Here is a 1,167-nt window from a genome sequence, read left to right as displayed (position 1 = left end):
TATATGTTTGTATGCCACAAAATTTGAAATCAATTTTTGAAAGCTTTTTTCTTAACCAATTTTGCTCAAATTTTGCACACTTAATCATTTTCGATGACAATACAAGGAAATGGAAAAATTTGACCAAAAAAAGTTAATTAAGTTAACAAAAATTTAATTTGTATTTCCCCATAAGAACACTGAATTAATAAAAAAAAATTTTTAAAACGTAACAGTAATTTTTCCTTCTACAAAAGATAACAAAAAAAGAATTTCTAGGCCCAATAGAAATCTGCTTGCATAAAGCATGGATTTGAAAAAAGAATTTTTTTTTGATTTACTAGTTTAATGTTAAGTTACGTTTCAGTAAAAAAAACGTAACTTTGCGAATTGAAACGTTTTTTTTCGCGACAAATTAGTTTCCAAAAAAAAAAAAAAAAAAATTAACTAAGTTAAGACGAATCTATTTTATAAATAAAATAAACGATAATACTTAGTAGTTTAAATTTTTTTTTTTAGTTACAGATATCTCGACAAACGCAATGTTAGATACCGTAACTCATGATCATGAGTTGCGTTATTTAACAATATTATTTAAGTATTTGTTTATTTATGTATTGATTTTTGAAAACGCTTCTCAAAAATATTGTAATTAAAAAAAAAATTTTTTAATTAACCCACGCTTGTGGTTTTTTAAAAAAAAATACTTTTTAAAGGTAAATACAACTTTTAAAGCTTTAAAAGTAACGTAACGAAAAACAAAACACAAAAGTACCTTTAAAAGTTAAAATAACTTACGCGACGGTTAAGCAATCTAAATTACTTATCACCTTTAGAAGTAAAACCTATCAGAAGTGACGAAACGTAAAACATTTAACGATTAAAACTCTTAAATGTATTTAATTGACGTATTTTAATTACGTTAACGCAAGTATTTATTAGCAGCAGTAAGTAGCAGTAGCAGTAGTAATAAAAGTATTGGTAATACATATAAAGTTTATAAGTACTTTATATTACTTTTTAGCAAAATTGAATTTCAAAACTGAATGGAATCAAGTCAAGAAAATTGCCATGAATTTGATTATTTTAAAGGTATTTTTTAATTTACGTTTCCATAATTACATTCTTTATAACTAATAAAGTGTATATTTAAAAATTTGACTTAAAATTACATAAACGTAAAAAAAT

The 1,167-nt window shown here is 23.3% G+C and overlaps 1 protein-coding gene across 2 annotated transcripts in view; it reads left to right on the top strand.

Moving 5' to 3' along the window:
* Nucleotides 1-813: 813 nt before the first annotated feature.
* LOC136082888 (uncharacterized) overlaps nucleotides 814-1,167 on the top strand; it is a 17,000-nt gene continuing 16,646 nt past the window's right edge. Inside the window, exons 1-2 of one of the 2 annotated variants that reach the window (XM_065802245.1) lie at nucleotides 814-926; nucleotides 1,004-1,071. In XM_065802245.1, coding sequence (XP_065658317.1) covers nucleotides 1,026-1,071 — 46 coding nt within the window. In that variant the 5' untranslated portion in view covers nucleotides 814-926; nucleotides 1,004-1,025. Of the gene's footprint in view, nucleotides 1,072-1,167 lie in introns of both variants that reach the window. The other variant, XM_065802244.1, reaches the window with a different exon arrangement.

Source organism: Hydra vulgaris, chromosome 08 (genome assembly GCF_038396675.1).
Source record: "Hydra vulgaris chromosome 08, alternate assembly HydraT2T_AEP".
Lineage (NCBI taxonomy): Eukaryota > Metazoa > Cnidaria > Hydrozoa > Anthoathecata > Hydridae > Hydra > Hydra vulgaris.
This window is presented reverse-complemented; position numbering and strand designations above follow the sequence as displayed.